Source organism: Danio rerio, chromosome 14 (assembly GCF_052040795.2).
Source record: "Danio rerio strain M-AB ecotype USA chromosome 14, GRCz13ab, whole genome shotgun sequence".
NCBI classification, from domain to species: domain Eukaryota; kingdom Metazoa; phylum Chordata; class Actinopteri; order Cypriniformes; family Danionidae; genus Danio; species Danio rerio.
Genome location: NC_141034.1, coordinates 8,384,390 through 8,406,671, shown reverse-complemented (window position 1 = coordinate 8,406,671; position 22,282 = coordinate 8,384,390). Strand labels below are relative to the sequence as shown.

The following is a 22,282-nucleotide window of genomic DNA, read 5'->3' as shown; positions in this document are numbered from 1 at the left end:
TGAAAGTGAAACAATGTTGCCCGACAAGGTGTTTCAGAAAAAAAGAGAGCGAGGGAGAGAGAGAGAGGAAACAAGACTACGGTCGGCTGAAGCAGATCGAGTACACGATACCAGAATAAACCACGCCGTGTCAAAGCTAATTCAAGGTAAGATTAATTGAGTTATTTCTTAATAAGCCTTTTTATTATTTTAATGTGTCTTAGTAAACCGTGAATAATATCCGTAAATTAGCGGGGAGGTTTTGGGGTATTTTGTGATACTGTTTATTTATGCATTTGAATATAATACCTTGATCATTCTTATAAAAACATTTAACCTTGAAAAAAAAAATATATATTAAAATTTTTAATAGTATACAGTGATACTTTGTCTGAGTTGGTGTTGCATGTTACGGTACAAACACCTTGTAGTAACTGCCAGTAAATTTTCTTTTATTTTACTGTATTTCTATATTATGTAATATACAGTTGAAGTCAGAATTATTAGCCCCCCTGAATTATTAGCAACCCTGTTTATTTTTTCAACACATTTCTGAACATAATAGTTTTAATAACTCATCTCTAATAACTGATTTCTTTTATCTTTGCCATGATGACAGTAAATAATATTTTACAAGATATTTTTCAAGACACTTCTATACAGCTTAAAGTGACATTTAAAGCTTAACAAAGTTAATTAGGGTAACGAGGCAGGATAGGGTAATTAGGCAAGATATTGTAAAACGATGATTTGTTCTGCAGACTATCAGGAAAAGAGCTTAAAGGGGCTAATAATTGTGTCCTTAAAACGGCTTTTAAAAAAATAAAAATTACTTTTATTCTATAGCCGAAGTTAAACAAATAAGATTTTTTTGCAAAAGAAAAAATATTATCAGACATACTGTGAAAATTACCTTGGTCTGTTAAACGTCATTTGAGAAATATTTAAAAAAGAAAATAAAAATCAAAGGGGGCTAATAATTCTGACTTCAACTGTACATTATATTAATGTCAAGAAAAGTCATTTTGTTAAACTGTAGAGTTGAAATTTCAACATCAAAAGCAGATATTTCTTTTGCTGATATGTATAATAGACAGTTTGGACTTCCGCCAGACGTCTTAAATGTTAGTAAAACAAAACCGTAAATAAACGGAAAACACAAAAAAATTTAAAATGACAAAATATAGGGAAACTGTTAATTATTAAATATAACATTAATAATGATTGTTTGAATGTTACCTAATAGTTATGTGCAAACCAATAATTTTAATTACATTTACCCATCTTAAAAAAAAATAAATGAATAGATGCTACAGGAAAAAATAAATGTAAATTTATAAAGTTTGTTAAAATGTGTTGGCTGTTATTTATAAAAATATTCACAGTACAATATTTTGTATTTAGTACATTTATTTTTCATTTATGTTAATTTGTTAAAGTAAGTTATCTTTAGTAGAAAGTGTTGTTCTTGTATAAGACACAAATGTGTATGATTAAAAATATTTTATTGATAAGTCTAAAAAAAGGGATGCATTCCTAATTTGTAAATGTTTTCGATTTGAAACTAATTCTAACAGATTTATTTGATAAGATAATATCAAGAGTATGATCAGTGATGTTTTATCTTTATATGGGTTACATCATGCAATTTGGTTGAGTTATAAATAAATCAGCAGGTGCTTTGAGCCTCTCATATCTGTTCTCTCACTTTTGGTTTGCTTTCTGAGTAGGTTAAGCTCTTTGACCTTCAATCATTTCAGGTGAAATGCAAAGAGCTTCATTAAAATGCATTCACATATCCAAATGATGCCTTAGAGGTAGAACAAGGAGTGGCATTCAATACTGTAAAACCTGTGATTCCGGTAAATCCTCTTATATGTGCGCAATCTCATGCACAGCTGTAATGCAGCACTCTAAGACAAAAACAGGAACTAATTCAGAATAGATAATTAGCTATTTCATTTAAACTTTTGTGGGATTTAAATACATATTAGTGTTTTAATGTTAATATATGTAAATAAATATTAAAATGTGCTAACCTCACCTCCAGTGAAATTTAAATGTTTTTAGATTTCTAAACAAACAAGTTTTAATAACTCAATTCTAATATCAAATGTATCTTTGTCTTTGCCATGATGACAGTAAATAATACACCTGAATATACAGTTGAAATCAGAATTATTAAACCCCCTTTTAATTTGTTTTTCTTTTTTAATTATTTCCTAAATTACGTTTAACAAAGCAAGGACATTTTCACAGTCTGATAATATTTTTTTCTTCTGGAGAAAGTCTTATTTGTTTTAGCAGTTTTCAATTTTTTTAAAACCTTTTAAGGTCAAAATTATTAGCCCCTTTTACTTTGTACAATAACCTGCCTAATTACCCTATCCTGTTAACCTAATTAACCTAGTTAAGCCTTTTAATGTCACTTTAAGCTGTATAGATGTGTTTTGAAAAATATGTTATCAAATATTATTTATTGTCATCATGGCAAAGATAAAATAAATCAGTTATTATAAATATGTTATTAAAACTATTATGTTTAGAAATGTGTTAAAAAAAAATCTTCTCTCCGTTAAACAGAAATTGGGGGGGAAAAATAAACGGTGGGCTAATAATTCAGGGGGGGCTAATACTTCTGACTTCAGTTGTATATTAAGGAGTGATTTGCTTTCAGGAGCTTAATGAATTCAAGTATACAGTGGATAGGTGGTCACCTATGCAATAGTTACATTTATGAGCTTTCCTCACTTATAAAAATTCCACAGTCAACTGTTAGTGTTGTTATAACAAAGTGCAAGCAATTGGAATTAACTGCCACTCAGTCATCAAGTGGACAGAAATAATCCAATTTTGATTGAAGATTACCAAACAAACTGCTTTAATCAGTAAATTAAATGAAGAAATGTGTGCAAGCACATTTATTTCACATAGACTTACAGTACCATAAAATTTTAGACAATTTCATGCTCCCAACATTGTGGCAACAATTTGCAGATGGCAAAAACACTGATGAGCAAGTTTGGTGCAGAAGAACTTGCCTGACCTGGCCTGCACAAAGTCCTGACCTCAACCCGACAGAACTGAATTAGGGCAGAAACTGCAAGAAGCTTAAGCCTTCGAGTCCAACATCTGTGCCTGATCTCACAAATGCTCTTCTAAAAATGGTTATAAGTTCCCATAAAAATGCTCCTAAACCTTATGGAAAGCTTTCCTAGAAGAGTTGAAGCTGTTATTGCTGCAAAGGTTGGGCCAACTTCATGTTAAACCCTACGGATAAAGATTATGATGTCATTAAAGTTCACATGCATGTTAAGACAGATGTCACATATGGTTTGGCATATATGTATGTGTGTGTGTGTGTGTGTGTGTGTGTGTGTGTGTGTGTGTGTGTGTGTGTGTGTGTGTGTGTGTGTGTATTTGTATGTAAGCTGTCAATTTTTTACATACTTTGTGTATAAGGAAGAAATTGACACACAATAATTGATATTTTATAGCTGAAGAGGCACATTAAATAGTATAGTAACTGGTTAGCTTTTAACATGTTGTTGTGCTAAGCTAACTAGCAAAGAACAACAAACATGCACGGTCAAATCTGAGAAGGATTTCTGAGGAACTTAAGCAGTCATTTCTGTGTGGCTCTGTCAAGTAATGTTAAATGTGTTGTGGTAATGTTGGAGTTAATGTATAGCTGCTGTGTAAACTGTGGATGTGTTCAGATGTCTGTGATGGGAGAAGACGCTCTCGTCCCCAGAGCGCGCAGCAGGCTGCCGGTGATGTGTGCTGCTGGACTGGGTTTTCTTACTCTGGCCGTTGCTTGGCTGCTGGACTCAGACAAGTTCAGTGAAAGAGCTGGAATTATCGCTTTTGGGCTCATGCTGGAAAGGTTTATTTACTGTATATGTTTGTTAGCAGAGGAATTGCTCTTCCATTCAAGGCAAAGGTAAAAAAAACTATTTATTGTATGTTATACAATATACAGTTAAAGTAAAAAATATTAGCTTTTTTAAAATATTTTCCATATGATGTTTAGCAGAGGAAGGAAATTTTCACAGTATTTCCTATAGTATTTTTTCCTCTGGAGAAAGTCTTATTTGTTTTATTTCGGCTAGAATAAAAGCAGTTTTTAATGTAAAAAAAAAACATTTCTGGTCAATATTATTATCCCCTTTAAGCAATATATATATTTTTAAAGTCTACAGAACAAACCAGTGTTATACAATGACTTGCCTAATTACCCTAACTTAATAAACCTGACCCTAAAAAAGCTCTTTTTGAGGCATGAAAAGTTACTTGGATGCCTGTAACCATCAATGCCAATGTAGCACCTTAATAGAGTGTTGCACCAGGGTGTTTTAAATTGATAGTTTTCATGTTTTTGGTGTTTTCCAGGTATCATGGCAGAATGAGTGAGATTTTCCGAGCTTGCTTTAGAGGGAGTGGCATTCTGGGAATGTGTGCAATATTCCTGATGCTCATGTTGGGTGGAGTTTCCTTTTCCGTGAAGCAGTGGAGCCACTTCAACCTCATGTGCGCCGGATACATGTTGCTCAATAGCCTGGGAGTGCTGGTAAGATTGATCCCATTCCACATGGCCAAGTCTGTGTAATACACTACCTGACAAAAGTCTTGTCACTTATGCAAGTTTTAGGAAAAACAAATAATAACTTGACTTCTAGTGGATCATTTGGTATCAGAAGTGGTTTATATGAAAGGCGAAGGCCTCTAGGTTACGCTTATTTTACCAAAATAAAATATGATCACGTCTTGATTTTTAATTATTTCATTAGGACAGTAAGGTCTGACTTTGCTTAGAAAGAAATAATGAAGAAATAACAGAAATACTGTAAAGTATAGAATATAAATAAAGTCATGGTGCAGTGTAAAAAGAATTAATATTGACTCCCATAAGCTTGGAGGACTGCATCCATACATCTCTGCAATGACTCAATTAACTTATTAATAAAGTCATCTGGAACGACAAAGAAAGCGTTCTTGCAGGACTCCCAGAGTTCAAGATTTTTTGGATTCATCTTCAATCCCTCCATCACCATCTTACCCCAGACATGCTCAATTATGTTCATATCAGGTGACTGGGCTGGCCAATCCTGGAGCACCTTAACCTTTTTTGCTTTCAGGAACTTTGATGTGGAGGCTGAAGTATGAGATGGAGCGCTATCCTGCAGAAGAATTTGCCCTCTCCTGTGGTTTGTAATGTAATGGGCAGCACAAATGTCTTGATACCTCAGGCTATTGATGTTGCCATCCACTCTGCAGATCTCTCCCATACTGAATGTAACCCCAAACCATGATCTTTCCTTCACCAAACTTGACTGATTATTGTGAGAATCTTGAGTCCATGCAGGTTGTAATAGGTTTTCTGCAGTATTTGTAATGACTGGGACTTTCTTTCTGCCACTTTTCCAAATGATCAACTAAATCTCAAGTTATTATTTGTTGCTCATTCATTCTTTTATATCACATTTTACCCGTTTTTATGTTTTTTTGTTTGTTTTTTTACTCATTTTTTTATTTGTTTTTATTTTTATTTTACTTGTTTCTTTTTTATTATTCTTGTTAATGTAAAGCAATTTAAATTACTACAGTGTATGAAATGTGCTATATAAATAAACTTGCCTTGCCTTGCCTTGCCTTGCCTTGCCTTGCCTTGCCTTGCTCTTACAACTGAAATCGACGACAATACTTTTGTCAGGTAGTTTACATTATAATGAGACATTATAAAATTAAAGAAATAAAAGTCATTAAATCTTGAATTGACTGTGAATATACTCTACAAAAAGTCCAGCATTCATTAAGCACTATGTGGTCACTGAAAATCATAAAGAAGCCTACACATTATGTCTAAAAAATTACTGTTTTGCTAATTTTGCAACAACAAACACGCTGGATTAGAAATCTGCTTAAAGGGAGGGTTCACCCCAAAAAAAATAAATAAAATAAATCTAATTCTGTCGTCATTTACTCACCCTCAAGTTGTTCCAAACCTGTTTGATTTTCTTTAATCTGTTGAAAACGAAAAAAGTAATTGGCCTACATATTATTTTTGTCAGTTAAACAACAAAGCAAAAAAAAAAAATTGTTCTTTATCCCTACAAAGTGCTGTAATACTTCAGTTTCTCACCCTTATCTCCCTACAAAAAATCCCAGACAGTTTGCAAGACAGTGATTCATCTTTAATGAATCATTAAAAATGAACAGAGATGTGTTCCCACTTGTAGTTTAGTACTAAAAAGACATTAAGTCGTAGTTCACTGCACATTCACACTTTCATTTTTAAAGACCCCCTATTGTGCATTGAAAAGGGTCATATTTTGGTTTTGGGGGTCTCCAACAGCAGTCTGATATGCATGCAAGGTCAAAAAACACATTCATTGTCTTATAATATGCATTTGTTTTTACCTAATTATCCCAACAACTCTCATATGATTCGCTCAGCGATTTATTTGTTCTCAAACACCTCTTTAGCGCGATGCTAATCTGTGCTGATTGGTCTAATGACCCAGTCTGTTGTGATTGGTCGACTGTGTTCAGCACGAGACAGAAAGAAACGCCTACCACGGCTAACAACATTGTTAGTCAGAGTGTATGTGTGAGCCCAATGCAGGAGTGCAATAAAGCAATGCAGTTAAACACCAGCATATTATTCTATTCCTAACCATAAGTAAAAACAGTGACATACATTCAGTATTAATCCTCACAGCGGCAAAAGCTGAACTATTTTGAAACATGACTGCCGCACGTGTAGGAACAGTTGATGCTGTCTATAGCAATGACAAACGGCAGTGGATCGCGAGCTTACAACCGCATTTAAATTTGTAAACAAAGCGGCATGCGTCGCATTTTCAATGTGGCTCTAGACACGATATGAGAATATAAAGAGTTAACCAGATACATTACAAGCCGCATGGAGTGTTTACAAGTAACAAAGCACAATTAAATACATAATTTGCAAGCTACAGAAAACAAGGAGGCAACCATTTCAATCACACTTATTTACACTTGTGAAATGGAGGAAGAAACTGATCCATGAACTGTGTACTGTAAAGATCCTGTCAAACTCTGACAAAGTCCAATACATCATTAGTCTTTTCTGATCCTTCCTTTAACAAACGGCTATAATGCTGAGGTCCTCCACACTTCAGAGCTCAGCGTCTTCGTGACTTAATTCAATCAGGATCCGCTACAGTGTTTGTCTTCCTCTTTCCTGTTTTCCTCTTTCTACAGTGTTTGTGGGTGGGGCAGGGGCTTTCAATTTTCCCCGGGTCTGCGCGCAACAAATGGGTGGGGCTTAAGTTCCGTATCAATAGCCGCATTTCCACTATCGCGCCTAAATCGAGCGAGCAAGGGCGAGCCAAGGCCAGTGGCGTTTCCACTGTCACTTCCGGGGCTTAATCGGGCCAAAGCGGGGCTTTCTTGGGGCCAAGAAATAAGGGAAAGTAAACATCTAGCCTTATAGTCTGGGGTCTTTTTGCGTATGATCGCCCTTATGTTTCCCTCTTAAATGTAAGGCTGCTGCATAAAATAATAAAGTAGTTTTAATTTATAGTGACGTTCTTTGCTGCGTCCTCCTTTATGTTTCAATAACGCATAATAATCTTTACACCATATTAAAGACACAGCAGACAGTAAAGGTTTTCGAGAGTTTTTGTCAAGTTTAAAATGTTTGTTTGTGCGCGTTTAGATGCCTGTATGTGTGTGTGAGACCGGGCAAGAGCGCTCCTTCACAGCTCTGTTATGCCGCGAGCGGCTTTTTTCTTTATTTATTTTGGACATAATACACAATATAAATACAACAGATATTTTCTAAAAACAATTAACACCGGAGAAGGTTTGAAATATCATTTATAAAGTATTTGGATGCGATGATATATGCCTGAATAATAAGACATATAAATGTTGATTTCAATAGTTTATTAATCATTTACTAACTCATTCTGAATGATCCTGAAAACCCTCAACTACTCTTAAATACAAACAGTTTGTAAATAATTTGATACCTAATTTAGTAATGAAAAATAAATCATTAGCAGAGTATGAAAATACAATCATTAAACACATTATATAGGTGCTTATAAGTCAAGAATAGAGAATTTGTAGCTGCACTTATAAACTGCTTACTAACGCTTATTAATGTAGAGTTAAAGCTTAACAGATAATGAATTCACTATTTGCTAATGCTTAATAAATGATTTATAGTGTGTAGTTACTATAAAGTGTCACCAAAAAATCTAAGTAAGAAAAGCATTTTTTGCAGTGTATTTATTATTGATTAATTAATCATTTTGCCAAAATAAGAGGGGATCACACAAAATCAAAATGTTGGCACTGCCACTTGCCTGTTAAAAATATAGTTGGATTGGCAAAACTTGAACCCGCATACCCCTCAGAAAATGTGCAGTTGTGCCCCTGGGTACACCACATCAACACAATGGATTTGAAATGAAACGATCAAGATGTGCTTAAACTGCAGACTGTCAGCTTTAAGCTGCGCTAACACTGGACTTTTCTCCCCATTGAGTTCCATTCATACGCATGCAAATGTGTCAGACTGGAAACGCAAGGTCGTGCGGCAAGTTTCGCAGTTGGTTGCGTTGAAAAGTTCAAGCTTAGTGAACTCTGACCTGCGAAGAGTTCAAGCTTAAGGGGCAGTTTTGTGCACTCTCCCAGGTGAACTAAACAACAAGTATGGGTTTAAGGACCTCCATTTTATTATGTATTGCTCAATATTGCAGGATTTCTGCAGAAGCAACTGCAGAACTTTGAAACATGCTGTAAAGCGAATGCTGTTTCCTTACACTCTAAAAGACATCTGTTCATTAATGGTTGCCTATAGCTTTTGATCTATCCTTGTTTTCCAATTAATTTGCATTTTCTAATGACTTAAACTTCAACAATGTGACATGTTGGGTAGTCTGAAATATTCAGTGTATGGAATAAAGTATATTAAAATAAATCTGCAAAATAACAGAAAATATACCAACAGTATCTGGATGCAGCCTTTCTAATGCAAGCTGAATTTGCATCACTCAGCGATGCAATGTCAGACACAATGCACTCAAATGGAGCGAGTGACGTCACTGTGATGGGTAGGGTTAGGGGTGGGGTTAGGTGAGCCCATTAAAAAAGCATTGAATGCAGCTCAGATTGCGCTGCATCAGGTCTGCATCCAGACCCCTCTCAAATGTACTGACACCACCTGTTTTTTTTTTTGTAATTTACATGACCTAGCCAGATAATTATAGTAAATTAAACAGTATTAAAAGTCATTTTAATAACCGTGATCAAGTCCCATAACATAAACAAATGCAAAATCAACCACAAAACACAAACACATATTAATTAATGCTGTTTAAGTTATTACATAAACAATTTAAAACATCCAGATTTTTACAGAAAATTCAAAGCACAGTATGTGTTAATGCAAACATGAAACTGACCCCCACATTAGGTAGTTTTCAACACTGCCATTTTGTTATAATACTGAAAATAAGAGATGTTCAAGAAATAAAGCTTGTGGTTTTCTGCTCGCAGTCTTTCTCTTCAGCTCGGGTTTCCAATGAAAAACCACATCTCTAAATTATATTTAGAAATTCCTTCTCATGTGTCTTCAGTGTTATGCAATCCACTACAATGGTTTTGTTCATTACTGATAAATGAAAAGGTGAAATGGACATTTATACTTCTGCCAAATCAAATTGTCAAATTTTAAGTACAGAATATTTATTTGTACTAATCATTGAAAGAAAAAAAAAAAACATACACATCCATTTGTGGTATACAGATTTGTTATATATTTTTGTTTTATACATATTTAAAAATATTTTGGTTATATTGTTTTCCTCAGGGCCCAGCTCCAGTCGAGATTTCAGAAATATGTGAAGCAAAAAAGATGAACGTGGCTCATGGTCTGGCCTGGTCTTTCTATATCGGCTACCTCAAATTTCTCCTTCCAGGTATACACCATAGACCGTAAAATATGGTATACACATACATTTGCACTCTGCATGCGACGCTACTTGTTGACTCCTCTAGGGGGCAGCAGTGACACAGTTTACTCAAACTGCACACTGAATCTGGAAAGTATTCACAGTAAGTTCCTTTTAGCACATTCTGGGCCCTATCATACACCCGGCGCAATGTGGCGCAAGGAGCGGCGCAATAGTCTTTTGGTAGTTTCAGCTTGGCGCAAGAGTCGTTTTGAGGCGTTGCGCTACGCTGTTTAAATAGCAAATGCATTAGCGCTCATATGTGCGCCCATAGGTGTTCTGGTCTAAAAAGAAAGGCGTTCTGAGGCGCACTGCTGGCGCGTCGCTATTATGAGAAACTATAATAAATTTTTCATTAAACCAAAACTAACCCGGTCTAAACTCCGGCGCAGAGTTGCGCCTCGCTTACGCACTGCTTAATACGCACAAGAGAGCAATAGGCAAATATCTTTACATAAGAAAAAATTGAAATATTAAGGATATATATAGGATATAATAAGAATAGATATAGAATATAAATATAAAGGATTAAAATATTACAAAACATATTATTTTCTATAAGAAAAATCACTGCTTTTATGTCTTCTTCATCTCGGGAGGCTTTTTCAGTTCATTCATAACAATTTGCTTTTGTATAATGTTAATATTATTAGCAGTATTATTTATTATATCCATATTTATATTTGTTTTATTAAAAACAGACTTAGATTTGCCCACCTGTCAGGTTTTAGACCATATGGGGCACAGCAGGTGTATTTGGAAATAACTCAGTATTTTGACCACACTTGGTTATTGTTCATTTATTCGTTTGCTGGAAATTAGAACTGAATTTAGAAATAGTTTTGAAACGAATATTTGCGCTTAACAAACGCAATTATTTATTTTTAGACTAATTGATGTCTGTGCGTAAAGGTTTCCCTATCCAAGAGCGAATGTAAAAAAGTAGATCCATTATCTCTTATTCTCACGCAGTAGATGCTGTGTTTTATAGTTTTCTGTTAAAAACTTTTAACTGTTAACTGTTTGCTAGTGAAATGCTCATTTTTTCCACTTAGACTTACTTTACGTCATGTAAATATCGAATGCGCTTATGGCGCGACGCAGCTGGCTCTTAAAGGTAATGGGAGATGAGACTCTAATTGGTTTATTCTCAAAACACACCTATAACTCATTAAGAAAATAAACTCAACCCTTTTAGATCATGCGCCACAGCGCAAAGCGGATTTTCCCGTCCTTAAATTAGAAAAACTGCGTTCTCACATGCACTGAATGCGTTTGTGCCCTGTGATTTGCGCTCTAAGCATGGACCGTCAAAACAGAGCCCTTAGGTGTTACAGCCTCCAAATTTATTTCAGTTCAGAATTTTCCAATAAATTCTAAGAGAACTACTCCGTAACAACAACATGAAGGACGTTTGTTTAAAATGAAGTCAGTACTTTTAGCTTAGCATGCTTCATTGAATCGGATTAAACCTTTAGCATCTTACTCAAAAAATGTCGTTTGATTAATTTTAGCTACTATTTAAAGCTAGACTATTATATTGTGTAGCTACTTTGCTGCTGTACCACGACAAAGACAAAGAGTTCAATGTTTGTTTTATCAGACAGAATTGAGTTTGCTGTAGAAAAAAACAGACTGTGATTAAATACTAAATTATAGAAACAGATTAAATATTTGCGTAATATTAGCCTGCATATTGACTGGAAACGATAAGATAAACATAAGTATTATTAAGATTCTTGCTCTGGACACCTGGTAGGTCAATCACAAATTTGTTCCTCAGACAGTTTTCTACCTTCTGCTTGATTTGGTGTTGTGAAAACTATTATTGACAGCCACACACATTTACATTATTTTAATAGCTAAATTTCACATTCATTAATGTACATTTTTAAGGTAAAAGAACATATTTTATGTTGTTGAAAATTAAATTAAGTATGATATTGCCCTCAAAGAAACACAAAGCTACTCAAGTTATCTAAGTTTGTTCAATCTTTATTGTATTTCTGTGAAACTACTTGTATCTCCTCCTAGCATTTGATATAGTTCGTATGTTATAATTCTGTATTGAATGTGTTGTCATTGCTTCTTTAAAAATACAAACATTTGTTGCCAAAGATTTGATCTATCCCCAATAAGGAGCCGTGTCGATATGCTCATAAAGAATATCCACAAATCAATAACTTAATTTTATATTGTTTACATACGTAAGTATAGATTTTGTATGTTGTTTGATTTGTAAAACAGATGTGCTAAATAAAACAAAACAAAAATAAAACAAAACAAATTGCAGATTTCAAATAGAGACGGCGACAAAGAGACAAAACTTATGGACTGCTGCTTAAAAATTATATACAACGTTATTCAGTGGCTTTAGAATGCACTGAGCAAGACTCATACATGAATTATCTTTGAAGCATCACCATGTCTCACTTTATGTTTTCATGCAAAAATAACAATAATTATATTATAATAATAATAATGATCTCAGATGTTTTCTGAAATACGATGTTTCATTTATTTCTTTTACATCTGCAGCTTTAGAGGTGAACGTCAGAGAATACTCTAGAAGGGAACGACTGAGTTCTCCACGTCTACATATCCTTCTGCCCCTCAATGCCAGAGTCCCAAGCAAACCTGAAGAGGAGGACACGAATGTGGTCTTCCATGAAAACCTTCCAGATCTGAAGCTGGACAGGGCAGGAGTGCGGAAACGCAGCTACACTAACAGCGTCTACAAGATCACCCACAACAATGAGGTGAGCTACTGATTAGCTACACAGCAGAAATCATGGTTCCAGTCTTCCAGCTACTGAAGCAGCAAATATTCCCCAGAAAATCACACTACCACACTGTTTTACTGATGGTATGATGTTCTTTTTCTGAAATGCAGTATTATTTTTATGCCACACATAATGGGACACACACCTTCCAAAAAGTTTAACGTTTGTCTCATCAGTCCATCATTTTTGTTTAAAAAATGTAATCCATGCCTATTCCCTGTATAACAGTTGGATAACACTAGTGTAGAAGTGCATAAACCTAACAGTAAAGCTGCGTCCCAAATAGCACACTATACACTATGCACTCATGCACTATGTACTTATGCACTTACACACTCAACAGGATAGTATATGTATGTAGTGTTGTCCCAAATGGCACACTAATGTTTTTTTACTAAGCGGAAATTCAAACCGTTTCCCTGATGACGTTTGACGGTCGCCAAATCAGTAAAATAAACGACCGAATTATCAAATAATATCTGCCGTGAGTATTGCCGCATTCACCATCGGGAGGCGCTATAATCACTCTCGTAGGGGAATTTTGCTTTCACCATCCAAAATAAATAAAGTTATCCAACATGTGCGTCCAATAGCTTTGCCCCTTCCGCAACGTAAGCAAACCTGCGGTTGTTGAGTGCGTGAAGTGTCCATCATTCCACGCTTCATTTTAGCGGCTGAATGAGTGCATCATCCGGGTCATTAAAGTGCACTTAATATTTTTAGAGTTTTCAGTGTGAACACACTACTTACACTATTTATACTACAAAATGGCGTAGAATAGTGCATAAGTATGCGATTTGGGAAGCAGCTTAAGTCTACACTTAACATAAATGTTAAATGTATCCCTCAATTCTGATTGGCTGATTGGAATGTTGTTCCAGAATCAACATAGATGTTAATCCAGGAACATGTCCTACTTGGTGAAATCAGGTTGGTGTACACTGATCCCTCTGAAGTAAACTCTGAATCAACCTCAGAGGAAAATATGTCATCGGTACTTGCATACCCTTAATGTTACCTCAGTTCTTGGAACCAAAAGTTGAAGTTATCCGTTAACTTGATGTAAATTTACCTGGGTGTGCAACGCAATGTCATGGCAATTCGTAACTTTTTGATTTAGTGGCTAATTCGTAAGAATTCGTTCAATCTAATTCATACAATTTAGTACTATGTGCCCATCACCCAATGACGGGTGGGGTTGGGTGCCACGCCTCCTTTTTAAAATCATACATTTTCGTACGACTGAACTCGTAACGAATTTGTACGAACTAGCTACTAAACTGACAAAACGTAAATTACTTATGTTTTCTCGTGAGATCAGGCTGGGGTAGGTCACCCAACCAGCTTTATGAAATGTAATCCAACTATGTGCAACCTTGAACATTCCTCACACCACTTGTCTTTTTTTAGCCATATCATTATACACAGATACACATTATACGCATGCTTAGACAATCCACCATAAACAGTATCACATCCAGGCACTAATAACACATCATAACAACAATCTCAGCATGGTGTCTAGCTTTTTAGGATCTTTTGGTCTACTTCACTTTGTCAGGCAGTTAATATTTAAATGATTTCTTAATTACAAACAGGTGTAATAATAATCAGGCCTAGGTGTGGTTAGAGTAATTAATCTCAACTGTGATAAACCAGAGTTAAGTTATGTTTTGAAGTGTAACTCATCCGTCCTACTGAGCTGGGATTGAACCGGCGATTCTGTGCATGGAAGTCAGTTACACAAGGAGGCTTCGAGTTCAGAGGAGTGAGGATTACCTGCACAGTACTCGACTTGCTGGCCACTGTTACACGCACTCCCTAAACCTCATTCCCATCCCGTACGAGCCCCCTTGTGTAACCCACTGGTCCTACTTCACTCAACCTGGTGTGAACTGGGATTAAACCGGTGGTTCCGTGGATGGAAGTCCGTTATTCGAACAATGAGGCTAAAGACCACGGCCTCTAGCGTCTGTTGCTAGAGCCCCTTTTCAGTTCAGAGGAGTGAGGATTACCTGCACAGCACTAGACTAGCTGATCTCTGTTACAGCAGCATGACCATGTGGATGCAGTGCCACACAAACATTTACAACCCAAGCTCATTCTGAAAACGTAGTACCGCGGACGTTTCTGGAGACAGCGGAATACGTCCCGGGGTTACGTACGGGCGAGTTTATTTTTTTCAAGCGAACGCTGCGCTGCGGTGTGAAGCTGTTCCCTTTCACGCTTGCCTTACCTCCTTGTGGAGGGCTTCCCCGCTGCAACCCGTTTGTCCACTCAGCTCAGTGTGTATGCCGGCAGGCTCGAGATGCAGAGAGGGGTCGACCACGGCGACCGGTTTCGAGTCCGGGGAAGAGCAACTCCAGCAATCAGGTAAGACAAAAACAGAATCCCAAAAATTAAGTGAACGAGTATCGTGACAGGGTGAGAACGCGGCGAAATCCGAAAACGCGGTGGAATAAAAAAAATCAGGGCTTTTATTTTTTTGGACGGCTTTTGTGAACTGTTGCTCGGGTTTAGGGAAGCGAGCGGGCGGGCGGGTCGATCAGTAAAATTGGTTGGGTTTAGGGAAGGAGGAGGGCGAGTCGGCCGATTGGCTGGTCGCGCAGTCAATCATCCGGTCAGTCGGACAGCGGCCTCCGGCGGGTTCACGCGAGAACAGCACGGGCGCGAACCGCGCTCACGAGAGGCGTCTGAGGTGCGAAAAAGCGAGCAACAGCGGCCTCTCGCGGATTCGCGAAAACAAAAACTGCATCCGTACGTACCACCCGGGACGTATTCCGTGGTCTCCAGAAACGTCCGCGGGACTAAGTTTCCACAATGAGCCCGGGTTGAAGATTTAACGGTCAAAACAGCATCTCTTTGTGTACAAAAGCTGTACTTGCTGCTAAAAAGTTGAACCCAGTTTTTCCTCCCCTCTGTGTTTTTCCTGGCAGACGTTTAGCTGCATTTTGGAATATGCCACACCGCTGCTGACGCTCTATCAGATGTCCCAGGAGAGCAGTGCAGGGTTTGGCGAGAGAGAACGGAAGCAGCAGGTCCTGCTGTTCTATAGAACCCTCAGCCAAATTCTGGACAATTCTCTGGAGTGTCGGAACCGGTACCGGCTCATCCTGCTCAACGGTGAGAAACTCCATTCACATCAATAGCATGTGCAAGAAATCATCATTTACTCATCCTTCCAAAGATAAAAGTATAGTGTCCATGGGAGCGCAAACGCACTTCAAGTTACTTTAACTCCAACAAATTGAGGAAACACTTTTATCGGTTTCGATAACACGCATGCAAATTCTCACAATACATTAAAGAAATGTGTCGAGGGACGCCAAAAAGTGATGAACCTGGCTGCTTCCTGTTTAGAGTAACATAAATTGAGCAATTTGTCAGATAATTAGGGCTAACAGTATACAAACAACAAAGAGCTGTATGATCTGATGTCCGTTATTTGAACCTCGTGTAACCCCGCCGGTCCTACACCACCCAACCTGTGGATCAAAGCTGGGATCGAATTGACGGCCTTCCGCATGGGAGTTGGTTGATCTAACAAGAAGGCTAAAGACCATGACCTCTAGCATCTGTCGCTAGAACACCTTTAGACATACCTATCAACATTGGGATGTGAAAATAAGGGATATGCCCGCCATAATAAGGGATTCCCCCGACCCCCTTTAAAAAATCCCCAAATTACTAAATATGCTCATTTGGAGCTGTTTCGTTGTAAATAAACAGTTAAATGGTCAGTAATATGTTTTATTATTATTATTATTATTTACAAAGGAAAAAATAAATAGTATAGATTGGCAGCAAATAAATTAGCAAACAGTTCAGCTCATTGAAATGAATAGCTATTACAGTATAATGAAATATAATCAAATCTCATTAGCCGTTTCTTCACTGTATAACGTACACACTCTGATTAAAGAGCAACGAATAAATGATTTATTTAGATTTTTTTTTTTCGTTTGATTACATTAAATAACAGGTGTCACTTTAAAATATGATGCGCAATAACTTTTCAACTTTGTTGTGGGCTACAGGCTTTACACTTTCATGTGTCAAAAGCGTAGATATATATATATATATCCATGTGTCAAGAGTATTTAGAAAATCATTTAGTTTTACAGTTAGAGCAGATTTTCTTTATTATAATAGCCATAGTAGTATTATAGTGGCCGGTTCCTTAATCAGTGTAAAGAATAACTGGCTGTTTAAATTAATTTAGCATCACAAAAGCATTTTGACGGTGGTAAAGGTGTCTGCAACTTTTGTGAAACATCAAATCACTGTTATATTAGGGGTCAAAACATGTTCATGACTGCATAAATGTAGCATTTCCTAAAAAAAAGTTGCATATTCTGCATGTCTATTATCAAACACAAATTGTACTAAAAGCGTTTTTTTTTTTTTATCTGAAAAGTTCATATCACTAAATTTTCTCTTTAAACCACCAGGTGACAGTCTTTGTCAAACTCTTCCAGAGCCCCAATATTAATCTAAAAAAATAAAGGTTTTCTATGAAGCCCTGGGTAAAAAATCTGGGTGTTATTTTGGAAGATGGCTTGAGCTTTGACATACAGAGAAATGCAGTTGTCAAATCCTGCTTCTTTCAGCTTCGACTTTTAAAAACTGTCAAATCTATTTTATCTAGATAGGGTTTTGAAAAAAAATAATCCATGCTTTTTATACCACTAGATTGGACTATTGTAACTCAGTATACTTTGGGATTAGTCAGAAAACCTTATCCCAGTTACAATTAGTTCAAAATGCTGCTGCAAGGCTTTTAACAGGTACCAAGAAACATGACCACATTACCCCAGTTTTACGCTCTTTGCACGGGCTGCCTGTGCACTAAGTCATTTTCAAATGCTTCTCTACTTTTTTAAATCTCTAAATGGCCTGGGACCTTCTTATCTGTCAGACTTATTAATTGTTAATAATAGGGTATATGCCGAGCTAGAGCTGTTCCCATGCTGATACACTTCCGGTGACCTGTTATTGTGAACTTTTTTCCATTTTATATGGTTCCTTATACAGCATTGATGTTGTAATGTCATTAAAATACATTCAGTTAAATTAAATTTAGCATTTATTTGGTTGCTCAAGCGTAAAACGAGACAAAAAGCCGTTTACTCGCATGCGCCCGTCAGAATTGGCAGGCTAATGCAGAAGCTCCATTGAATATAATGGGGTAAAATAAATGCTCATATTATAAAGACATGGCGGGTTGAAATGTCATTTAATGCAGTGCTTCTTGTACAATCTGAGACCCACTTTAAATCGGATATCACTCAGCTAGTGGAGATCGCTGATTTTTAAAGAAAACAGACCTTAAACGAACCGGATTTTGCATTGGCATTCAATTCGCCAGAAGCGCTTAACCCAGGTTACTGGCAAATTAAAAGTCCTATTAGCATGCTTCGGCATATACCCCATAGTTAATTGAGCATTAGCCTGGTCGGTTTCTTCTGTTTCTTCTTTTATTAAACAGACATAAGAGCCTAATGTTACATATCTTATTTACACAATGGCAAATTAACATTTCTGTCTAATATCTGTATGTCACATGTGGTGAAATTTCCTCTACAATGCGTGCGCTTACACAAGTCAACACAGACCCACCAAGAGTAGAGAGAGAGCATGTGTTGTAAAACATGTTGCGTCAACTACATGGTAATCAGCTGAGCTACGGTAGGCTAAAGTAAATGAATCCCACTTTTATCCTGGGTTCACACCAAATGCAGAATTACTGTAAATGTTCGCCGAGTGACCCTCGTCAGTAGCAGGGCTCAACAATAAGGACTGTCCGGTGGCCCAGGGCCAGCGTGAGAGACACTTGGGACAGTAGACTGGATCATTACTGGCCCGATTGGGACAGTGCTGCCTTGTCACTAACATTTAATTTGTCTTTCACTATTTGTCAGTTGCGTGCATTTTAAGTTTGTGATTTTAAATCTTTAAATGCTACCTTCTCTGTAATGTAGTAAACAACGTATTGCTTTCCGATTCGTCTTATCTGATTGATTTGACCATGCTATTTTTTTCTTTGCAACCTGGTAACAACCAGTACAGCGTAGAAACAGCAACATGGCGGCACAACCAGTACAGCGTAGAAACAGCAACATGGCGGCAACATCAAATTAAAAGGCTAAATGTCTCTAACGTGTTGGAAGTAGACATTTACGTGGAAACAACACGACAAAATAAAAGTGAAGTGATGTTATGCATAGTTTGCCGTCAGTTTGACAAGTCAGCCACCTTTTTTAAAATAATTTCAAACTGCAATAAAATGCCTCCACATTTTCCATACTGCTCTTTTTGTTTGCATAACACTTATATTTACAATTGTTTTTTGAGTATTGAAATTCTAGATTTACAGACTTTATTTTTGACACTTTATTTAAAATATGTGGTTTTAAAAAAGCTATTAACTTCCCTTTTTTGAGGTGGGGCCAGTGAAAATTTTGGCAGGGCAAGTAAAAATCTAAACCACTTGCCCGATCGGACCAGTAGAAAAAATCCTTAGCGTTGAACCCTGAGTAGACTTTTTGGCAACCCAAAATCAGCCAAAGTGCGTTTGTACCAGGCTTGTAAGTGCATTGCATCAATCGCCAGAGGTGGGTAGAGTATCCAAAATCTGTACTCAAATAAAAGTCTCCATGGGCTCAAAAAACGTTTGCTGTTTGTTCAAACTGCTTATTTAAAATGAGCTGAAACAGCACAATTCTTGTTTTTAGGGGGCCAACGTAAATGTTTTATGTTCATTCATTAATTCATTTTATATTCGGCTCATTCCCTTTATTAATCTGGGGTCGCCACAGCTGAATGAACCACCAACTTATCCAGCATATGTTTCACGCAGCAGATGCCCTTCCAGCTGCAACCCATCACTAGAAAACATCCATACACACTCATTCACACACATACACTACAGACAATTTAGGCTACCCAATTCACCTATACCACATGTTTTTGGACTTGTGGGAGCACCCGGAGAAAACCTATGCGAACATTGGAAGAACATGCAAACTCCACGCAAATTCTGGACAATTCTCTGGAGTGTCGGAAACGGTAGTTAATCAGTTAACGTAATTCCTTTATTTTAAATTCCTTCATTTTCAAACACTGCATACATATACACATGCCAGCTGACCCGGCCGAGGATCGAACCAGCAACCTTCTTGCTGTGAGGCAATTGTGCTACCCACTGGGCCACCATGCTGCCCATTTTATGTTCAATCAACTTAAATTTGTAAAAACTAATCAGTTAACATAATTCCTTCATTTTGCCCAAACACAAATCAATTGTGTGGAACCCCGCATTTTTTTGTGGGGTTTCTTCTGACGTAGGGGTATTATATTGGAAATAAATGAGCATATAAAACCGTTTCTGAAGATTCTATGTAGTTATCGGTGAAAAATTGTACTTATTGGATCAATGCAGTATGTGGCACCTTTAAAATGCACTCAAGAATATTTTTGCTGCTTGTTTAAACTACTTATTTAAAATGAGCTGAAACATTACAATTCTTGAGGTTTTTCCAGGACAAATTAATTGTTTTATGTTCAATCCACTTAATTGTAAAACCAATTAGGTTTAAGGTGGATTTATGAAGCTTGAGGTAAGTTAACCTAATTGATTTTTGTTGGGACAACTTAAAGGAATTGTGTGGGCCCTCTCTGGGGTGAGAGGTGAGTGACGCATCCACGAAGCTACTGGAAGTGGACGAACGCAAACACTGCATACATATACACATGGTACACTCCATACATACACACACACACACATGATACAGTCCCTACATATACACTCTATACATATACACACATTATACAGTCCATACATATGCACACACACCCTAGATATATACACATGGTACAATTCATACATACACTCTATACATATGCACACATGCCCTATACATATAAACACATGATACAGTCCATATATATGCATGATATACTCCTGTCAGGGTCTAGGATAGAGGGTCTCTGGGGTAAGAGGTGAATGACGCATCCACTGAGCTACTGGAAGTTGATGAACGCAAACACTGCATACATATACACATGGTACACTCCATACATACACACACACACACATGATACAGTCCCTACATATACACTCTATACATATACACACATTATTCAGTCCATACATATGCACACACACCCTAGATATATACACATGGTACAATTCATACATACACTCTATACATATATATATACACAGACACACAATACAGTCCCTACATATACACTCTATACATATGCACACACGCCCTATACATATAAACACGATACAGTCCATATATATGCATGATATATTCCTGTCAGGGTCTAGGATAGAGGGTCTCTGGTGTGAGAGGTGAATGACGCATCCACTGAGCTACTGGAAGTTGACGAATATTCTATACACCCTCCATTCACATACATATATGATACATATGCACACTCTCTATTTTGTAGTGTATATTTGTATGTTATACTGTAAACATATATGTTTACAGGATAGTTCATGACGTTTATGGTAATATATAGGTTTACAGTATAGTTCAACTCACATTTGCAAAAAACTAATTTCCTTCACTTTTTTCTCCCTCAGATGAGCACACAGGTGATCCTCATTACCTCTCCAGAGAGCTCTTCCAGAACCTGAAGCAGCAGGATGGGGAGATTTTCATGGACCCAACCAATGAAGTCCACCCAGTTCCAGAAGAGGGTCCGGTTGGGAACTGTAATGGCGCACTGCAAGCCACTTTTCATGAAGAGCCAATGAGCGACGAGCCCACCCTCATGTTCAGCCGACCTCAATCCCTAAGATCCGAGCCTGTGGAGACCACTGATTATTTTAACCCATCTAGCGCAATGAAACAAAACTAAATTATTGCGCAATAAAACTTAAAGAAAAAAAAAAGACTTTTGCTGCTTGTTTAAACTACTTCTTTTAAAATTAGTTCAAACAACACAATTCTTAAAGTTTTTTGGGGGTACAACTTAATTGTTTTAAGTTCAGTCCACTTAAAATTTGTAAAAAAATGATTATAATTTAATCGATTTGTGTTGGGACAATATGAAGGAATTGTGTGGAGCCCAGCATTTTACAGTGTAGGCCTATTGCTTGTGTTTAGTCTTCAAATTATTTAGGCTTTTATGTTGCATATAATATTAAATAATTCAAATACTTTATTTCTTTATTGTGATTTCAAATGATCATATACATATTTAATATAATTATGTGAACCAGAAGTTGATCAAACTTTGAAATGTATGTATATATGTATATATATATATATATATATATATATATATATATATATATATATATACATACATACAGTATATATATATATATATATATATATATATATATATATATATATATATATATATATATATATGCACACACACCCTATACATATACACATGCTACAATCCATACATATACATACACACACTATGCATTCCATACATATGCACACATGATACACTCTTTACATATGCACACACACACACGAT

General features: G+C 36.6%; 1 protein-coding gene across 2 annotated transcripts; it reads left to right on the top strand.

The window, feature by feature from the left end:
• The first annotated feature begins 77 nt into the window (after nt 1–77).
• sting1 (stimulator of interferon response cGAMP interactor 1) lies at nt 78–21,952 on the top strand. Of its 2 annotated transcripts, XM_087280021.1 has the most exons (7): nt 78–146; nt 3,699–3,922; nt 4,372–4,549; nt 9,845–9,953; nt 12,525–12,745; nt 15,706–15,892; nt 21,369–21,952. In XM_087280021.1, the coding sequence occupies exons 2-7, from the start codon at nt 3,699–3,701 to the stop codon at nt 21,644–21,646; spliced, it is 1,197 nt and encodes a 398-aa protein (XP_087136147.1). In that variant the 5' UTR covers nt 78–146; the 3' UTR covers nt 21,647–21,952.
• Nucleotides 21,953–22,282: the final 330 nt, after the last annotated feature.